General features: G+C 33.1%; 1 protein-coding gene across 2 annotated transcripts; it reads left to right on the plus strand.

The window, feature by feature from the left end:
• Nucleotides 1-173: 173 nt before the first annotated feature.
• LOC100376772 (coiled-coil domain containing 77-like) lies at nt 174-10,554 on the plus strand. Of its 2 annotated transcripts, none has more exons than XM_085496497.1 (9): nt 174-263; nt 1,678-1,951; nt 4,033-4,321; nt 4,630-4,713; nt 5,644-5,857; nt 8,043-8,262; nt 8,540-8,665; nt 8,989-9,141; nt 9,489-10,096. In XM_085496497.1, exons 1-9 carry the CDS (start codon nt 235-237, stop codon nt 9,633-9,635), a joined length of 1,536 nt encoding a protein of 511 aa, XP_085352623.1. In that variant the 5' UTR covers nt 174-234; the 3' UTR covers nt 9,636-10,096.
• Nucleotides 10,555-18,616: the final 8,062 nt, after the last annotated feature.

Below are 18,616 nucleotides of genomic sequence, written 5' to 3' on the forward strand. Positions count from 1 at the left end.
AACTCAGCTAAACAGTGCCATGGAATACTGTTTCTGTGTTCCTTTTTATATATTTTCTTAGTATTAACATTTAACCTATTGTTTGTTGATGTAAACATGATGTAACGTGTTGTACCGGGATTTAGACCCCCCCCCCATAATGTCTGATGCTCTACCCTTAGAATGTTGAGGGCGTGTTTGTACACGGACCAATCATAAGTCTTCTTACGTAGTAGACCAAGCGGCAAACTCAAAATGGCGTCAAGAACACCGTCTCCGGGCAGGTAGGGCACAGTTTATAATAATACCATATTTATGACGAGGTTTGAATACGGAAACATCGTTGCACAAATCTGAGATGATTGTATTAGTATATTGGTTATATTATGAATACAGTTTATGAATGTGGCTTTCGTTTATCACCGTTTTGAATATCATGTTTTCGATAGAATGAGGATACCAGGATCTGCTTCGACTTGTTTTTTGGAGCAGTTGACGGTCGTCTCTTTAGTTGTTGAAGGCTGAAAAAAATATATATTTTCTAATTCGCGCTACAGTTTAATAATGAAAACAAGACGCCATGTTAATGCTATATATTAATGTTCATACTAATAGCTCAATTCGTGATTGAATGAACTTCCAGTCGTTCAGGAAATGTCTCGGTGTCGTTTGTTTTGGAGCGTTCTTATCCCAGGCAATTTTGATATACATTGATGTCTTTATTAATTTGTAAATACTAAAGTATCTATAAATCTAGCGACAAATCTTTAAACATTTATTTCTGTTGCTCTGTCTTCAGTAGATTGATATTACAATACATTTACCTAGTCCTGAAGGTTTTATGCTAGGTTTGTCCATAGACCCTCTAATAGAGGGTCTATGGTTTGTCCAATACAATCATCCTGAGTAGTTAGTTTCATAGTATTTTAGTTCATTCCCCTCGCAATAGCTTTATTTCCACTTTGCAACCCAATGTAGGTTACCATAATAATAAGTGTTGTAAAAAACATGTTAATGACAATAGTTTAATCCTGTCGCACACAAGTCTCACATAAAATAAATGTGTGTCTGCCATGTTTTACTCTTAAACTGTTCTCAAAAGTTGTGCTAGTGTAGTTGCATGCAGTAATTAATAGTATAATACCAGGTCGCTAGATTGCGATCATTTTGATTGCCAAGATGATTAAATTTAATCTGGGGGGATTGAAATTGATATTTAGGTTGCCGTTTGGGGCTGAAACAAATTTGGACTGCCGGCAAAGCAAAATAAAACTGATTTTAAACCTTCTCAGCACACTTCTACCCACTAAATTTTCACATAAACTTTTCGTTATAAACCATATTTAATTATTGGTATGAATTGATGTACATATAACATCCAGTAGTTACATATTTTGCAAGTCCATTGATAAACAAACACAGTGTGCAGGAGAAGGATATGATTGAAAAACGATCTCATCCTGTCAGTGAATCAATGTCATCAGATCTGAATTTCAACATAATAAACTCTGGCAACCAATACTTATGTACTTGGCTAAAAAGTTACCTGCCAACAATTTGAACTTGGTTGCCAATGTGCCACTTAGAAAAAAAATTAAACTTTGAGGGCTAATAATACACACAAAATTCTGCTGCATGCAAAATAAAAATCTCATGATGTGCAATTATTCTACAGAAGTTTATATTTATCCATTACAGATCTTTCAGACACAGTCAAAACCGATCTTCTCGTTATTCTCCACCATTTATCGGAGGCTCACCAGCGAGAAGAACACCTCCTAGACATATAACCTTTGATTCTGATGATGAGAAAGATGACCTTCAGATTCCATCCGTCAATGAAAGACTTGGTCATCTCAGACCGTCAAGAGAGTTGTTGGAGTATTATCGCAAGAAGATCGCTGATTTTGATGGAGAACATGAAGAGATGTTGAATAAACTTGAACAATATAAGATGACATATGAACAACAGGTTTGTAGCTACTCTGCCCGAACACATGTATACAGTACATGTTACATTATGTTTTCTAGTGCTTGTAGAAAATGGTGTTCTTCCAAATAGATTGTCCTTCCTTGAAGCCAGTAATGATATTTTGACACAGTGGCTGTACCTGTACTCTATGAAAGTATGCAGGTTATTCTATTATCAACCCATTTAATAACTTTATTGACATTATTCATTTTGAATAGAACATAGTCAAACACTATTCTAAGAAACAAAACAAAAAAAAAACAAAAAAAGAAGAGATGAAAATGGTTTAGAAAATGGCACTTTCGTTAATATAAATAGCCAGTTCTATATGTATGTTGCCCATAATATATATAAACTTTGCTTCATTATCTAACATATTGAACTGATGATTTGAGGTTTGTGCTGATTGAAATAGTCTCATTCTTGCTTCTTTGTGTTGGGGACAATGAATCAGAAAGTGAAATTCATCCTCAACTTTATTAGTACCACATCTTTCACACATTCTATCATCCGCTTTTGTTTTTGGTATTGTATGACGACCTTTTCTCTATCATTAAAATTATGATCACTAATTCTGAGTTTGCATATATTCTATAAACTGGATTTTTAATTTTTGTCAAGTACTGCTCTGTTTTAAATTCTTTCTTGAATGTACTGTAAGTTCGTAATTTATTATTTTACTCAAATTTAGTTTTTTCTGAATTAATTGTTTTTCTCCACAAATCTACATAACTGGCTTCTATTTGATCACTTATGTGATGTATGCTTTTCTTGGTCTCTTTCCAATAATTATTATTTTCACAATCACTTTTGTGATTGATCAATAATATTACAGGAAATTGCCTCATTTACTAATATTGCAATATTGTTTTTAATATTGCACTATAGAAAAGTATACAAAAGTATTCACACAAAAATGTTTATAGTGAACCCAACTGACTACTGTATTTGCTATATTAGAAGCACATATAAACGAAAAATTGCATTTGTTGTAAACTAAACTAAAATATTACTTATTTTACCAATAGAAACACCTGTAACATACACAAGTACCGGTATATGTGCTACTATTGGTAATAGAGCAAATATGCTATTTAGCAGCTTAATTCATTCATGTCTATGACCTTAAAATCTCTATTAGAATTTGAAACTTCGATGAAAATGGTACAATGCAACAGAGGGAGAATCTCTACCGTTAAAGTCCTATTATAAACCGCGGTTTATATTACATGTACAATGTATCAATTTAAAAATTGGGATCAAAAGCTCAAGTTCGGGGTGCAGTTTCTATTACGTACATATTGCAATCACTAAATGGGCGTGGTCATTTTTTGTCCACAACACATGCACAAAACAAACAATACACCGTACAATTTCTTGAATAGGTGTCGGGGAAGAGTGAAAGGCCTTATTTTGGTTCTAAAATAGGCGTTACGAAATGTTGAAAAATTACAGTCAATCAAAAAAAAATTCCACATGATACAAAAAATATTCAGTATTTTTAATATAATATGCATTTATTTTTTTAATTTTCTTGGTAACGAAAAGTATATTCCAACAGAAGTTTCAAATAAAAACACGAATGCACTGCTTAGTAGCAAATGATCACATAACGGTAGCTCGATCCGGCCATGCTGCGGGTCACAAGTGAATAACTTACTTGTTTTCGAAGTGTTGATATTATTTAGTAGTGATTACAATAACGCACGAAAAATAAATCCGTTGAATTGTTATAAAATGCAAGTAAAATTCAACTTAGTTTCCCCATAAGCGAATGATTTCAGTCACATGTAAACAGCCGATACGATATCCGCCATGGTTTTGAATGCTCACGTGACGTATTATTGACCGGATAGGTCAAGTCACTAATTAACCAATCAATATGCTGGATGGTGCCCACGTGTCTAAATTTACTTGTTCAAGTAATGGTCATCTTTTAGTTCTCGATTTGTTAATAAGTGGGACTTTTAATACAGATTTTACCATACTTTATATTTGAATCTCTGAATTGTACCTCAATTTAGGTTTGGATTAACAGTCTTACTATCTACTTATTAAGACTTTTTATTGTATGTTTGTAGCATAAATCACACTGGGAATTGAGACAGAGAGAAGAGGAAATAGCAGAGTTACAAAAAGCACTCAGTGATATGCAAGTCTACCTGTTCCAAGAAAGAGAACATGTTCTTAGACTTTATTCTGAAAATGATAGACTGAAAATCATGGAATTAGAAGACAGAAAAAAAATCCACCATCTATTGGCTTTGACAGGAGCCACAGATAATGAAGTGACATATTTTCATAAAGAACCACCATCCAAAGCTATCGTTGCACAGAGGCATCCAGCTAAGAAATATCCACATTCACCTGGTAAGCTTCACTGTAAACTCTTGTTTATATAGAATATGAATGATGGTTTCTGATACTAAATTCTAGGCACAATTTTCAGTTACTTAAACCCTGAAATTGATCATGAAATACCCAACCTGAAAATGTGATTACTGAAACTCAAACATTAATAACTTGGCATTTGTTAAAGGGGTATGGTCGTTACAATGAATCTTATTCAATATGTGTCCGATGTGACTATACAACATTGTTTGCTTAAAGAAAATTGCAACACGTGATGACCGCTTTTTAATAATGATGCTACATGTATAATCCTATTTTTTATTAAGCAGAAGAAAGTCATGCATATGGGTTAAAGACACATGGATCAAAAAAAGATTCTAACATAGAAAAGGCTGCCAGAAGAGCTAAAGGTCAGTACGCAGATCCCAGGATAATATAAATAAGTTTAGTATGTGATTGGCTTACATCATGTAGTGCCATCTTGTTCAATAACACTCCTCAATGGAACACACATCTATGACTTACAGATTTACTGTTAAAATACTGTATTGGCAGATAATCATGACCAGTGTTCAGTTTTTTGGTTTTGTTTCAATAGTGTAGAATATTTAATAGATTTTACTCTTCAAAATGTTAACACCAGAATATTTTTCTGACTAATTAAACTGCCTCCTCAATGCACATTTTGGCCTTGTAACTATGCTATGCTATGTAAATGTGCTATGATCCATTCCTTGCCACTTTTGCCTATTCAAGGCACTGTGTTGATGGCTAATTACAGCACACATTTTGATGGTCTTTTTGTTGTAACAAGATAAATTTCCCTGAAACCACAACATTTTTTATTTTAGCAAGAAATATCAAGCTGCACTGAAGTTTGAAGACGTCTCCTTCTTTTATCTTCATATGCTATTACAATATATTATTTATAATATAAGTACAATTTACCCAATTTAAATCCCCATTTACGCATAAAAACAAGTTTATTGATCACTCTGATATACATATATTTGAACCTACCAACATAACCCAATGTTTCCCAAACTTTGGTGAACTCAACTGGAGACACAGCTCATAACATTTAACCTTAACACAGTTTCTAAGAAATACACTGATCTGCATTATATCTACCGGTTTACCAAATGGAGTTTTGTTTTATCCCTGTAAACCATTATGTACATATTTGACTCCTTTTGGGTGAAATCTTGGTGGGAGCCAGTGTGAATGCCACTTACCAAGGCACATGCATTTTACTTGTGATTATTCACACAGATCTTTGAAAGAAAATGATTCTTTGAGGATAGCAGTTTTAAGTTGTCTGATTATGTTTGGGTTTACAGGTAAGGCATCATCACCAGAATCTGCAGCACAATTCACAAGAGATAATGAAACACTGATGTTACAAGTAGAGGCATTACAAGCACAATTAGAAGAACAAACTAAATTATCTAAAGAACAAGTAGATGGACTCTTAGAAGATAGAAGAGTTCGAATTGATGAAATGCAGACAGTTATGGACCGAGATCAAGACAAGATACAGACCCTGAAAGACAAGTATGTGATTCATCTGTTCATTGAAACTATTATGTGAATATTTGAGTGTCTTTCTTATTTGAAAAATATTGTACATCACTTTCCCTCATTTACGTTGGATGCATCAACAATGTTCAAGCTATTGTCTTACTAAATTATAACAATAAGCAAGAAAAGATGTATTAAGATAAGTTTATTAAATACTATGAGCAGGGAGCTCGCCAGCCTAACTGGAGTGCCGATCGGTCATGAAATTAATGAGCTATATGAATATTAATTAGCAATGAATATTAATGAGTTTGGTCACAGTGCAAATATTTTTGGAATTAAGACATTATGTTTGAGTTTGAATTTAAAAAATGAAATATATTCGAAATGCAAATGCTGCAGACTAAAAACAGAAACAAATAAATTATTGTTGCAATATTAATGTGTATTGTAAAAAGTTGAATAAAACCATTTGAAACGTTTCAGCCAGGAATATGTCTACGGTCTTATTTACTCAAAAAACATTTTCCTACAAAAGATCGACCACGTAATTATTGCATATTGTTGTAATTTATTATTCGTACCTTCAAATTCTAAAATGTATATATTCACAGTAATGTGTTATTAACCATTCAGAATGCCACATGGTAATGCCGATAGAATCTGAAGTTTTCCGAATAGTAGTGATCATAAAAATTACATTGTGGAAGTAAAGCGATGTCGTAGCACGATGTGTTGGTATCGATTTCAGTTGAAAACTGCATGATGGTTTTCAAAAGAGGTGATTAGCAATTTTTAAAAGGTAAAATAGGTCTTCAAATGTATTTTACAAAATCATGCAATAAACACGTTTTTTTTTCTTGAGTAGCGTAAACTGACCATGAACTCTGCTTTGACCATGTTATATCGAGGTGGAATTGATTTTAAAAAAAAATTTAGCTTTAAATATAAAGACTGTCTATCGCAGAAAGTATTTACTTACAAAGAAGTGCTAATTTAACAAAATTGACTAACCGCTATGTATCGTGTGACAGGTCTATTGTTTACAAATCATAATCCATGACTGGCAGGATGCATGTCGGTCGGTACATAACTATAATAACAATCAGACAATAGTCCTGGTCGGAAGCATTTCCGTGGTGGTCGCTAATTTTGAGTGCTGGTCGAGGCTGACCAGCGTGGCGAGATCTCTGTATGAGATTATTAATAGAATAGCGCAAAGTATGCAACAATGCAGTACAGTAATCATATCAACTGACCTTATCGTAAAAATCTTTTCATGCTTGTAGTCATAATTTAGTGGGATTTACCAGCTCAAAATGCCAACAAAAAATGTATATGTCTGCATGATTGTTTGCCTTCAGTGATGTGATTTCATGTTTCACATTGTTGCAGCATTCGATGTAATTGTAAACATACACACATTTGCAAAATAAGGAAGACTTACAAACGTGTTCGTAAGACTTTCAAAACACGTCTGTACAGCATTTTGCAGCCAAATGTATGATAATCGACAATACCAATTTACAGTGTTATAGTGACCATACACATTAGTTGATGTGAGTCTGTACCACCCAAATACAGTAGTAGTCTGTAATATTATTATTACCATAAAATCTGTATTAGAAGCCGTATCCCTAATCTACCCTAGGAGTCGCATCCAAACTTTTTTTAGAATAATTGAGAACCAACAATTCATCACTTCTCATATGTGTAGATGCTCTAATAGAAGCTGCATCCCTTTTTTGCATTGTACCACTTTAATAGAAGCCACTGTTTCTAATACAGAATTTACAGTAGATACAGACAGTATTGCAACATTTTGGTTTGGAATTTTGCAATTAAATAACAGAATAATTATGTTGACTGATTTAAAACCTGGTAATATTCTATGAAATCAACTTCTTCAAATAAATTTGTGTTACTGTTGTTATCATACTATTGTTATTTCACTGCCAGTGCATACACATCTCAAGCATTAATTTATCAGCAGCTAGTTCTTGCAGTGAGAAATAAGTTGAGGTTAAAACATTACCTATATCAGCATTTCAATTAATTTGAAACAATGAAACACCACCAGTGCAGGATTATTACGTTAAAGTCAACTTTAACAAAATAAATCAGAATTGTAAAAAGAATTTCATAAAATTACAAAAAAGAAAAGTTAAAAAAGCTTGTACTGGTTGTCTCCCTTATCACAATACATACTCTATTGCAGACTTCATAAGACACAAGACTTACTATATGACAGCACTAAAGACTACCTTGAATTGAAATATGAAAATAGAGCCAATGAAAGACGATGGATGGCAGAAAAGGATAGATTGCTGCAAGAACTGGATAAAGCTAAAGAACAATTGAATATTTCTACAGATGACGTACTCCATATTACAGAGAATGTATGGGAACAGAGACAAGCCCAAGCAGATGAAATTAATGTAAGTGATTATGTAAGACTTGGCTAGAAAAGCTGCAAGAGTTGATCGTTAATGTGTATAAGGTGCCACAGAAAATTGAAATGCAGCAAAAAGTTTAGAATATGTGCTTATCAAAGAATCTCTGTACTTGTATTTCTCATTATGAACAGCTACGTCATCATTAAAAGGGCATGATTTTCCTGTTTCCAGCATGTTATCATTTCCAGGATGTTATCATAAATATGTTATCATTTATTTTAGTGAGTAAGAGATATTAACAATTGATCATTTCTTGTAGGTTCTTGAAAACCAGCTACAGCAGTCTCATAAGATGACAGAGATGTACAGAGAACAAGTTATCAAATTAGAAGATGAATTATCCAGAATAAAAGAGCAAGACGATGTCAGCAAAGAAATATTCAAAGTGAGTTGAATAATATAACACCATACAATTAATCGTTAGTGCAACATTTTTCATATTTCGATATATAGTTTTTATGTCTTGATTAATGTTGGACCAATTAAACATAAGTTATCATTACTATTTTGTCTTAATACTAGTGATAATTGTTGAAAAAAGTTATGTAAATGGTGACAAATTGATTTTATTTACTAGTCATCTTGTTCAATAGATGCCAGTGAATTTACACAACTTGTACAGTTGTACAGATGCTTACCTAATGTGTAGATGCTACAAATATTGATTTAATAGCATATGTCACTCACTACATGAATAATTTATCTCAGGAAAGATCAGAGAAAATGGGGAAGAGACTTGCCTTGATGAATCAGCGTTATGAAGCTTTGGAAACTAGGCGGAATTTAGAGGTAGAAGGTTTCAAAACAGACATAAAGAACCTTCGTGTGAGACTGAAGGAAGTGGAAAGACAGCTATATCGGGTAAGCCATAGACTTAAATGTCAAGATTTTATTTGAATAGCACATTTTTATATATGAGCCCCTCCAAAAACAATAGACTGGATTGTCAGATCTATAAAATTTGTATTACATGCTTCTCAGTCGATATACATTTACTCTTCACTGACAGAAATAAATAACAAAATCCAATTTAAGTTTGCTGAATACCACCATTTTAAACAAATGTTCTATGTGTAGCAAGTGATAATTCAAGCATCACTGAATCACAAAAGTTTCTATTCTAAACTATGTAGCACATGAAAGTGAAGGCATGTAATGAATGGGTGACCCGGGATAGGAACTGATATATAGTTTATCTTGTATTTCAGGTGACTGTTGGTATCAGCGAAGGTGATGACGTAGCCATGTTACAGGATATCAAACGCACAGCAAGAAGATCTAAAATGATACAGGGAGAATTACATCAATTAAAAGCTAAAATATATGGTATTGAAAATGATCTCAGACATCTATAAAAAAAAATTCTAATATCATTGTAACCTTTCCTTTACTCTTCTTTCTTCCTTTGTTCAATGTACTTTTTATTTTTTTGGCATTTGTCAATTATTTTGTTATTTTTATAATTAATAGTTGCATGATTCAGTTTGCGGAAATTTTAAGATTTTTGATGCAACCAGTTTATGTTGTGAAAAGCACAACACACTGTATTGGAGTAGTACAATTATCGACAGGTGGCCAGCTGATAAAATGTCTACTATTTGAATATTTACCCTAACACCAGATATATTTAGAGCCATGCAATAAGCTATACACTGGCCTGGATTCTTCAAGCATGTCACCAATGACAAACCTACCGGGTAGTAGATATTTAGAGAATGCTGTGATTGTGTAAGAGTACACTGCCAAAAACAGGCTTTCCTAAATATTTTGAGTATTTGTTTTAAACCTACAGAGTGTAAAGCAATTCATGTTCTATTGGTTTCACTGTCATAATATTGTAGTATTTTGATTATAAGAAATTTCATTCAATTACTGTGTTTATGTATTATTTTATATTGTGATTTCTTTCGTCCAGATTCATGTGCAACATGTGATACTCACTGTAATTACCTTCCAATATACATGTACTCATTATTAGTGTTATGGGTATATACCATATGCACCACATTTATGCAAGTTGCTATTCAATCTTCAGGGATTATATACTTCACACACTGCCAAAACAGATTTTTTATAACACATCAAGAAATGAAACTACTAGATACCAAGAGATTTTTAATCAACGTAAATATTTTGATAAATTCTAAAAAAAAAAAGTAGTAATTTTTTGTATTTTTGTATGTGTAACTGGACAAATCTCAAATATTGTATTAATTATTACAATCAGTTTTATTGTGAATAAAGATAATTTTAGTGAATTGAAAATGTTAAATTAATAACTATTGGGCTGGTATTGCTACATATAGACGATGTCCGAAAACAGGGACTTGTGATTCGGTCTCCATCCAGAGTCGTATCTCAGAATCCCTTGGGCCGATTCCGTTCATTCTTTGCATGTGCCTCGTGCTTTATGTGGGACATATGCACATGCATTGGTTTAGCGATTTGATTCAAAATGGTCGACTGGCAGCCATCTTGTTTTTACCTTGCTCATACCATCAAAGATGGAAGGGAAAGGTATATTTATAAGGGAAAAATTTTGTCCGGCGTTGTCGTCGTTGTTAATAATTGTTATTGTGTGCATAATAACTTTACTAATTCTATTCCAAACTTTATCAAACTTGGTCACCTTATTCATCAGTATAAAATCTTCCCTGAGTTTGAACAACAGATGTCCTGTATGAAAATATCATGCAAAAATTGAGAAAATCTGATAAAATATTTTGACTGTTTCTACTTGACTGATCACTGGTGATACACATCAAAGGTCACTGATCTCAGTGGAAATGTGCATTGTTGTATGTGTTCAATGAAGCAAATGATTTATCTTGTAATAATATCCTTGGTAATGTATCTCAGAATCCCATACTGGGTTTCAAAACCAACTCATGGAGAGATTGCACAGTCTGATACACATTTGCAAACCAACCAATAAAATCTTTACAGAAAACAAGATGTCAGAAAATCAATATAAGAACTCCTATGAACTGGGTGCCTAACTTTGATCAAGATCTGAAGCTAATAGAAAATCTATTTAGTTCAAAGTTATCAAATCAAAAACAATACATAAAAAAAATACATTAAAAGCAAAACATTTCATCCACATTTTAAAAAGAAAATTATTCTAAAATATATGTATTCTGTATTTGACAAACAGTTCATTCGACAAATGAAAACTCACAGGAATATGTTTCAGCTATTAGAACAGAATGATAGACTTTTTATAATACTAGTTTAAAAACGCGCTTCAAAGATTGCAGTGTTTGAAGATGTAGATTCTCAGGAGGCAACAGTACTGTTGACTTCTCCCTCCACTGGACACCAAATAACTATTTAAGTTGATTTGCATACAAAGCAGAGCTTGCAACATGATAGCTATTCATAAAGGGTGTTTTTTTTTTACTTTTCATATAATAAAGTAGTCACACAATGAGGCAGTTCATATTTGTCTCAGTGAATCATTAATTTTTGACAGACACCTGTACAAAATACTTGGACTAAAGCCAGCTAAAATGTTCTGTTATCTTGCATGTTTTATGAATCTATTCACATCTAAATGCAGCACTTTTTTTTGCAATGAGACATTTGTTTTTATACTAAAATATCTGAATTACTTTGAAGAAAGCTGGAAATTATGTCCCTTAAAATAATTAAACAAATAAGGCACCAATGTTTTTGTAAGATATTTACATCTTTTAAGGACATTCGGTAGACTGATTCCCCACTGTTGGTTCAACCCCAAAACTTGTTTGTATTCAAAATTAATTATGACAATGCATATTCATATTGAAATAAACTATGATAAAGGGAATTATATTATATAACAAAGGGCAAGGTCACCAGAGTTCAACTATGTTTTGAAAATGTTGTATTTTGGACATGCTTTGTCAGTTGTCATTCAAACTTGGTACATAGATTATACATGTTAGGATACATGTCCATGACGATTTATTACGCAATTGGATCAAAGATGGTCGACTGGCAGGCATCTTGTTTTGTTTTTTTATGCGGTATCTTGGACATGCTCTGTCAGTTTTCATTCAAATTTGGCACATACATGTACTTTATACATGTTAGGATGCATGTACATGACAATTTGTTTCAAAATATGGTCAAGGATGGCCGATTGACAGCCATCTGACTTTTTGGCCTTACTACTATATTTCCACAATTTGTGTACCATTTCAACACGTGTTTTGATGTAAATAAACAATCTGTTGTATACGCCACTTGGAACTCAAGTTTCAAGGACACGCTTGCGACAACCCCTCCGCTTTAATATGACAAGCACAAGAGAACTTTCAAAAATTTAACAGGGACTGTGTCATTTTCAATGACTTGTTTGTTTTAGCGTTTAAAAAACTAATTTGAGCAGGGCCTTACCAAAATTGTGATCTTTTGAAAAGCTGGGATGATGCTTCAAGGTCTAAAGTAACAGTTTTATTGATTTTTGAAACATCAAGAAATAATTTTCTTTTCTGCTACCTAAAAAATGTACACCAGCCAATAATACCCAGATTTTTGACAACTTGGTGTCTTTGTGTGAGTTGTTTATATGTGAATGTAGGAAATGTTGGGGACCACTTCAAGCACCAGACTAAGCATTTTGCAAAATAGTGTGTACTTGTTTCTCATAAGTGCCTTAATGTAGCATGTGCATGTATGGCTAAAGCTTTTTGCAAGAAAAATAAAATGTTCAGTCACGGGGTTGGCCGCCATTTTCTCATGAATGCTCCAAACAATCAACTTGATATTCTATTATAGCATGTATTGCCAAAACTAATAATATAATTTTGATCAGTCGCATGTTTTGGTGTCCTCTTAGATTTCTCCAAAAATTTTGTTTCATAGGAGTGTGTTAAGGTAGAAGTCTCCCGGTAAAATCATGGAGCTTTTGTCTTGTGGCACCATGTAATAGCATTCTTTTGTATGTAACAGTGATGTATTTTGGGAAACTTGTCCCAATATTTTTCAAAAATCACTATTTTTAGAATTCCATAGAACACAATGTTAAAGAAAAAATGAATTATTGGCCTTTTTCAAAACCCAGATTTTAAAAATAATTCAGAACAACAAAATGTACCCCATCATTTACATTATATGATTTTTTTTTTAGCACCCGCCAACCGCGTACAATTTGAGATTTTGTTCCATATCTGTAATGAGAATCAGTGGTAAAAGTGTTATAATACTGACAAAATGGTCACTGTCCACTAAAATACATCCATCATTTTCTCAAAAATTAGGCAGGTGACCCCCTACTTTTTTGTCAAGGAGTACAATTTATTGAAAAATGAATACATTCTGGGTGTTTTCATTTATGAGTAGGCTTCTACCTTAACTAATACACTTGATATTTTGCATTATGATACACGATAACAACTTATCGACGAAATGTCAAATACGAAGTCATCTTGAGAGGTTAAGCCTTTCTCTGGCGGCCCCTCGCTGATGCTTGAATGTGTCATTTTCCTATAATAGTGTGCATTGTGTGTCATAATTTTCTATGGTTCCCATCACATAATCGATCTCAACGAAATGGTGGCTACTTCAACCCTAGTTTTCACATCGCATTGTTGTTAAATCTAAAATAATGCTGTTGCTATGGATAACTAAGATTGTCACATTGTTGCTATGAATAACTATGATAGTCATGGCATTAATGTTAGTAACTCTAATAATCATGTTGTTGTCATGGATAACTGTGCTAGTCATCGCATTACTACTGGTAGCTTTTAATAATCACGTTGTTGCTATGAATAATTATGATAGCCATGGCATTACTGTTAACTCTAATAATGACGTTGCTGCTATGAATACTATTAGCTATGATAGTCAGGTTGTTGCTATGAATAAATATGATAGTCACGTTATTGCTATGGATAACTATGATTGTCACGTTGTTGTCATGGGTAACTATGATTGTCATGGCATTACTGGTAACTAATAACGTTGCTGCTATGGATAACTATAATAGTCACATTGTTGATATGGATAAATATGATAGTCACGCTGTTGCTATGATAACTATGACAGTGTTGTGATAACAATAGTCACGCTGTTTCTATGGATAACTATGATTGTCATGGCATTACTGTTAACTAATAATCACATTGCTGCTATGAATACTAGTAACTAAGATAGGTTGTTGCTATGGATAACTATGACTGTGTTGTGATAACAATAGTCACGCTGTTGCTATGGATAAATATGATAGTCACGCTGTTGCTATGGATAACTATGACAGTGTTATATTAACAATAGTCACGTTGTTTCTATGGATAACTATGATTGTCATGGCATTACTGTTAACTAATAATCACATTGCTGCTATGAATACTAGTAACTAAGATAGGTTGTTGCTATGGATAACTATGACAGTGTTATGATAACAATAGTCACGTTGCTGCTATGGATAAATATGATAGTCACGTTGCTGCTATGGATAACTATGATTGTCACGCTGTTGCTATGGATAACTATGACAGTCTTGTGATAACAATAGTCACGTTGTTGCTATGGATAACTATGATTGTCATGTTGTTGTCGTGGGTAACTATGATTGTCATGGCATCACTGTTAACCCTAATAATCGTGTTGCTGCTATGAATACTACCCCGGTAGTAACTACAATAGTCATGTTGTTGCTATGGATAACTATTATAGTCACATTGTTGCTATGGATAAATATGATAGTCTTGTTGTTGTCATGGCTAACAATGTTTGTCATGGCATTACTGTTAGTAACTCTAATAATCAGGTTAATGCTATGGATGACTAATAATCATGCTGTTGCTATGGATAACCATGATAGTCTCATTGTTGTAATGGGTAACTAAGATTGACATAACATATACTGTTGGTAACTATGTCACGTTGTTGTTATGGAAAACTATGATAATTGTGGCATTACTGTAAGTAACTATGGTTGTTGTATCGAACGTTTTACGCGCTTCTTTTTGCCAAAACACCGTAAAAACCACAGAACCATAAAAATCACAAAGCTCCATATGGTCAAAAATCACAAAGCTCCATATATTAAAAAATCACAAAGCTCCATATAGTCAAAAATCACAAAGCTTCATATAGTCAAAAATCACAAAGCTCCATATAGTCAAAAATCACAATACTCCATGTAGTCAAAAAGCACAAAGCTCCATATAGTCAAAAATCACAAAGCTCCATATAGTCAAAAATCACAATACTCCATATAGTCAAAAAGCACAAAGCTCCATATAGTCAAAAATCACAAAGCTCCATATAGTCAAAAATCACAATACTCCATATAGTCAAAAATCACAAAGCTCCATATAGTCAAAAATCACAATACTCCATATGGTCAAAAATCACAAAGCTCCATATGGTCAAAAATCACAAAGCTCCATATGGTCAAAAATCACAAAGCTCCATATAGTCAAAAATCACAAAGCTCCATATAGTCAAAAATCACAAAGCTCCATATAGTCAAAAATCACAATACTCCATATAGTCAAAAATCACAATACTCCATATAGTCAAAAATCACAATACTCCATATGGTCAAAAATCACAAAGCTCCATATGGTCAAAAATCACAATACTCCATATAGTCAAAAATCACAAAGCTCCATATAGTCAAAAATCACAAAGCTCCATATAGTCAAAAATCACAAAGCTCCATATAGTCAAAAATCACAATACTCCATATAGTCAAAAATCACAATACTCCATATGGTCAAAAATCACAATACTCCCTATAGTCAAAAATCACAAAGCTCCATATAGTCAAAAATCACAATACTCCATATAGTCAAAAATCACAATACTCCATATGGTCAAAAATCACAAAGCTCCATATGGTCAAAAATCACAAAGCTCCATATAGTCAAAAATCACAAAGCACCATATAGTCAAAAATAACAAAGCTCCATATGGTCAAAAATCACAATACTCCATATAGTCAAAAATCACAAAGCTCCATATAGTCAAAAATAACAAAGCTCCATATGGTCAAAAATCACAATACTCCATATAGTCAAAAATCACAAAGCTCCATACAGTCAAAAATCACAAAGCTCCATATGGTCAAAAATCACAATACTCCATATAGTCAAAAATCACAAAGCTCCATATAGTCAAAAATCACAAAGCTCCATATGGTCAAAAATCACAATACTCCATATAGTCAAAAATCACAAAGCTCCATATAGTCAAAAATCACAAAGCTCCATATGGTCAAAAATCACAATACTCCATATAGTCAAAAATCACAATACTCCATATAGTCAAAAATCGCAAAGCTCCATATAGTCAAAAATCACAATACTCCATATAGTCAAAAATCACAAAGCTCCATATGATCAAAAATCACAATACTCCATATAGTCAAAAATCACAATACTCCATATGGTCAAAAATCACAATACTCCATATAGTCAAAAATCACAATACTTCATATGGTCAAAAATCACAATACTCCATATAGTCAAAAATCACAATACTCCATATAGTCAAACCATGGAGGTAATACTAATTATTACCTCCATGGTCAAACCTTACCATTGGTTTACATGGTTCTCATCGTATTTTATAACTTCACCCACATTTATACCATAAACGTGTCAATATTGATATCCACTTCTCTAGCAACTGGTGTGAAAAGGATACCCGAATCGGGTGACACATACCCGTATAGCTTTTCCACTCGAGAACGCCCTTCGCATATTCGTTTAATAGTAGATTTCTACCAGTAACACCCCGGGGGCGGGTGGCGAGTATAAACAAAATCAATACAGAAATATAATATACAATACTGCTGTTTGAAGTGCTTCCTAAAATCATAATTCTATAGAAATTCAACTGACGTGCTGCTACCGGAGACCATGATTCCTGTCCATGCCCGGTGTTCAGGGGATGTGGAAATGCGTAGATTAGGATGAGGCCAACATTGTTTCATTAGGAAATGAACAATCCTGGTTAGTAATAATGTTCTATTCCTTTATATGCATATTGCTATAAATCGATGGAAAAATTGTTTTTCTATTTCTATTATTATTATTATTCGATTATTTATTACATGTTCGAGGTCATGTGTGTGCGTTTCACACAAATTTTAACGGCGAATACTTCACATAGAATACTCTGGTATAGGTGGGACATATGAGTGTTCCGCAAAAATTACATTTCAACTGACTTTTAAATACAATTCTCCATGAAATGTGGACTTTTAGTCGCGCCGTGCATGTGCGACAATCCAATGCACTAATGGAATCACGAGTAAGACTTTTGACTTGGGTGCGACGTCCACTAATCACCGCCGGGGACTTCTTTTGCCCCGTACACCAAATAAATTACCAAGTTACCTAGCTTGATGATTTCTCAGTTTTTTTTTCTCGTTTAGGACAAAATCCTAATATAAATACAAAAACATTGATGTCCCTATTCCATAGGTTCGTAAGACCTATTCTGACATATGGCAGTGATATATGGGGCCATGAGAGTTCTTATAAATCGGAAGTTGAAGATATCCATTTACATTTCTGCAGATTTATTCTCGGTATCAAGAGAAACACTCCCATAATGGCAATATACGGAGAGTTGGGTGAATATCTGCTATATTTATTTATACAAAAACAAATGATCAAATACTACAACCGCGCAATAAACTCGCCTAATGTACTAATTAAAGAAGCAGCAATACTAAACGAGCAAATGAACAGTAAATGGTATATCGCAATAACGACACAATTAAACAACATCAATGAAAGTGACACAATTAATTTGGACACAATAACAACAACAACTGCTGCTGAAAACAAAAATTTACAAATACAATTGGAAAAACAATTTAAACAGTACTGGAAAGAAGAATTGAATAATGATCGAGCGGGTAATAAATTGAGAACATACTGAAAATTTAAAAATAAATTTGAATTAGAAAACTATTTGATATCACTGAAAAATGTTGAACTAAAACAAACATTATGTAAATTTCGACTAAGCAGCCACAATTTAAAAATAGAAACAGGACGACATTCCAAACGAAAAACACCTGTAAAAGGAAGAGTATGTGAACTTTGCACAAAAAAAACAAATATAAGACAAACAACTTTTCATCATGACTTGTTCATTTTACAATGACCAAAGAAAATTAATATTTGAGAAATGTAAGAAACAAATTAATAATTTTGATAATTTTACAATTAATGAACAATTTGCACTGACAATGAGTTATAATTTTACCTCATTTCATACCACACTCGAACAATTCATTAAAACTGCCCTCGACTTAAGACAGCAACACCTCCAAAATGTTTAACCCTTAATGCATTAACGCATTATTATTGTTATTACTTTT

This window comes from Saccoglossus kowalevskii, chromosome 3, assembly GCF_978046115.1.
Source record: "Saccoglossus kowalevskii chromosome 3, keSacKowa6.1, whole genome shotgun sequence".
Lineage (NCBI taxonomy): Eukaryota > Metazoa > Hemichordata > Enteropneusta > Harrimaniidae > Saccoglossus > Saccoglossus kowalevskii.